Genomic DNA, 3904 nt, shown 5'->3' with positions numbered 1-3904 from the left:
CTTCCTTCATCAGAATATCCTACCTGTTAAATATAAGCGGGTAGCACAGATAGATCTATGCATTAAAAGCAGCAAGTGTCTGAAAAACATCACAACTTACATACAAAAACTTACAAAAGCACAAAAAATACTTCAAAAACAGCCATAGTGGCTGGTGGACAAAATTTTTAATTTCCACCGCTGGTTTAAACCACGGCAGAAAATGAAATTGCTCCAGTTTACGTTTAATTCAAATAAATCTTTGTTTCTTGTCATGTTTTTTATGAACCGGAGACTCGAATCTGCTAATCTTTCTGTCACGGCCTCGATGAATTCTGAGCGTTGCAACTCGCTTTCTTGTATTCTAGGCCGCACACATTATTTTGTTGCCCGTTTTAGCCGCGGCCCCCTCAGGCCGGGGGTTAAAACTTACTTAAAGACGTATTTTATTCAATTGAAGCCATAGAGCAGCTGCAGCGCGGCTCGTCACAGTAAAGACGCCATCTTAGTTCCCGTGATGGTTAAACGGCGTCTAACCTGAAACATGTTCACTTCCTCTCCCTGAAGATGAGTTCAGCTCAAAGGTCACGAGTCAGAAACCAGGTCCCTGTTGACAGGCGGCGTTTGAAGCCACATGACTGTAACCTGTTCGCTCAGGCGGTGACTCGAGGGGATTCTCTGGGGCAGAGAGTCGAGCTGAAGAGGTCAAAGGTTTACCAAACTACAAGTCCAACTTGCACCTCCGGCCCGGAGGCTTGCTCCGACAGCAGCTTCACATGAACTTTCCTCCCTGAAACATTTAAAATATTAACCTCCGACACGACCGATGATGACTCAGCAATAATCGGTTTCGCCGAGTCGCACAAACTGGATCGTCTCCGGTCCCATTTTCAGACTCGGCTCACAGAGGGCTCTGTTCGGCTGTGCTTCCTGTCAGGAACCAGAACCTCTCAGCTGCTCCATCAGAACCCAGAGGGACGAGGGTTCTGCTGCCGGCCCGGTCCAAACGCTTCCCTACGTGGCACCAGAGGCCACGACCTCACAACAAGTAGCTGCTGCGCTGGTTTTAGCTTTGATTTACTGCTACTGGAGCTTTAGCTAGCTACAGTTCTGCTCCTTTCAGCATCTTCTGCGTTTCACAGGAACTTAAAAATGTTTTCTCTGTATGTCTGAAATCCTCAGAACCACTAACAGAATCCTGAACAGAACCAGAGAACAAACGTTCTCTGAAGGGGAAACCCGGTCCGACTGAAGAATGTTGACCCCGTTGACCGGATCGGCTGCAGGTTTATCGGATCGGCGTGAGAACACCTGAACCTGAGTCAACAGGCAGGTGAGCTTATCTCTGACACCTGGAGACAAACCCAGGTGGACAAGCTCCGCCGCCTTTCAGGTAAACATCTCAGATTAAAGGCCTGGCGCACCTGGAGGGGATGCTTGTCGCCCGCCGGATTTCACGCCAGCTTTTAACACTAAAAATCTCCTCTTACTGACGTCAGGGCGCGTGGTTCGAATGACTCTCAGCGACTACCACAACGAATCTCAGCTCAATATCTGCAACTAAAAGGTTAGCTAGCTGCGGCGGCCATCTTGGACAAGGCTGTAGAGTTGATTTGCGCCCGTCTCGTTAAAGTTAGTCCACCGACAGAGAAGCCGAAAGATTAAATTTAAACTAATTGTTTTATTTTTTTTTTGCTTCCAATCGGCGACTCTAAGGACTCTCATTCTCGTCCCGGACATATTTTAGAAGAAATGTTTTTTTTTTTTAGTATTTTAAGGATAAAGGATAAAACATTTATGCAGCCGGTCACAAAGACGCGTTTCTTTTGAGCAGAATCAGTCAGACGGACAGAAAACAGGATTTTATCACGAGCAAGGTAATTCCCTAAGAGCTACAGGAAATGACTGACTCAGCTCAAGGGTCATCTTTTCACATTTCTTCATCAAACTAACTCTTAATCTGCATCCATTAGGGCCTGAAACATCTCGTATTAGTCTCTACTTGTCAGGTTTATCCAAATCTGCTGCTAATATCTTTGGAAATCACCTTGTTGGTACAAAGATTACCGTTTTACGCAACAAGGATTTAGTTTGAAATAAGTCTCATGGCTGTCTGCTGTGTGATTCATTCAGATAGGTTATGGATCATTTAAAAAAAGGGAATCTACTTAAAAAGACAAACAAACTCATAAAAATCTGAACAGTACGTGTCTTAAAATGGTCAAGCAAAATAAACAAATAAACTATAAGACGTCCTGAATGTCTTCTTTGCCATTTGTGGTCAGAAACTGTAGCGAAAACAACAAAATTTATTGATTTTCTTGTTGACAAAAACAGAATCTCCAAACATCTAGTTTGGGTCTACTCTGCGCATGCGCGTAGAGTATGCTGTTGCGCTTTAAATATGGTGGGGAATAAACATTTCTAACAGCAAACGTTTTTTGAAGGATTTCAAAGAGTAGCTGATTTAATTGTTTTCTTTATCGTGTTACGCGTTTTTAAGGGTTATATCACTCATCTGTCTCATGTTTTGAGGCAGCCGTAGGTGTTTAAAATACATTTTATTGGTTTTATGAGCGTCAATGAGCAACAAGTTACTCGACATCCTACTCAGTACAGAGCCGCTTTCTGCGCTACTTTTAACGCACATTAGTGAACTTAAAGCGAAGTTTTCGTCGATGTAGTGACATTTTAAAAAGCAAAATAACTTCTCCGTAACGTATAAACCGCTGGAAAATACGTAAAAAACAGATAAAACTTACCTGCATGGCGGTGAACAGACTCTAAACGCCCAAAACGTTTCACCTCCTGTTGCGTTCAAGTCCCATCTTGCGCGCTGTCAACTAGAATCCCATCGCTTGAATGCACCGCAGGTAGCTCAGCAGCTAGCCTCGTGACTTCACACGAAAGGGATGACGGGTAATGGAGTCTTTTCACCCACCGCCAAAGTCGCTGCACGCGACACGTTCCCTTCAACGTTACGGCCAACTTTTTAAAAAATGGCGCGCTTTAACGCTCGTCCGTCGCTAACCGTTAGCCTCCCAGCTAACAAAACAATAAACGTTAGCCGGACAACGGAGCCGTTCTTTAATATTTAATCGCATACTGCACGTGCTTGACTCAAACCGACCGTTTGTCGCCGCCGCCATTTTGCTCAAGGATCGGGTCACGTGACGCAGGAAAAAAATAATAATGAAAGAGGAGCTTGAGCGCATGCGTGAAAAATGGAGGCAAAAAATAGAAAAGGCGCTTGAGCGCATGCGTGAAACTTAAACAGCCGCTAACGGCAACAATGTTTTTTGTTGATAAAACTGTCATATTAATCATTTTTTTAGGGAATAAGAATATTTTAAATCAAAATTATAAAAATATATTATTTCGTTAGATTAAAACAAGAAAAAATAAGCTGTTACTGTAAAAATCTGAATGCAAACCCCAATATGGTGGTTTAAATTCTGTTAAAGTTAATATCAAGGGTTTTAAAACGTAATTTTTTAATGTCAACAGCTTTCCTGGCCTCTTTTTGACTTCATGGCAGCTCAACCCAAGTACCTGCTTGTTTACGTAAAGATATATTTATATTTAAACCTGAATAATATTAACATAGTTCCCAGATTATTAACATAGTTCCCAGATTATTTTATTGTCACTCTTCAACTGTTTTTTTTTTTGTTTTTTTTTGCAGAATCTGTTTTATTATTGGGGCTTTCATGAATTAACAATATATCTGAACCGTTCTTTATCCAAGACCCAATGATTAACCTTTTAAAACTAACATTTGGGTGCAAAAGTTTGAATGTTTTTTTGTTTTTTTTTTGTAATTTGGGGAAAAGAACAGTTCGTATAAGTTAATAAAAGCCATGATGAAGCACAACTAAAATTTACCATGAATCCTGCGAGAAAAGGAGAAAAATAAACGACATGA

At 41.7% G+C, this 3904-nt stretch overlaps 1 protein-coding gene across 1 annotated transcript in view; it reads right to left on the bottom strand.

Annotated features, from left to right (window-relative positions):
- slc31a2 (solute carrier family 31 member 2) overlaps positions 1-3132 on the bottom strand; it is a 6256-nt gene extending 3124 nt beyond the window's left edge. Inside the window, exon 1 of the mRNA XM_017425503.3 lies at positions 2742-3132. Coding sequence (XP_017280992.1) covers positions 2742-2747 — 6 coding nt within the window. The 5' untranslated portion in view covers positions 2748-3132. The remainder of the gene's footprint in view (positions 1-2741) is intronic.
- Positions 3133-3904: the final 772 nt, after the last annotated feature.

Source organism: Kryptolebias marmoratus, linkage group LG14, assembly GCF_001649575.2.
Source record: "Kryptolebias marmoratus isolate JLee-2015 linkage group LG14, ASM164957v2, whole genome shotgun sequence".
NCBI lineage: Eukaryota > Metazoa > Chordata > Actinopteri > Cyprinodontiformes > Rivulidae > Kryptolebias > Kryptolebias marmoratus.
This window is presented reverse-complemented; position numbering and strand designations above follow the sequence as displayed.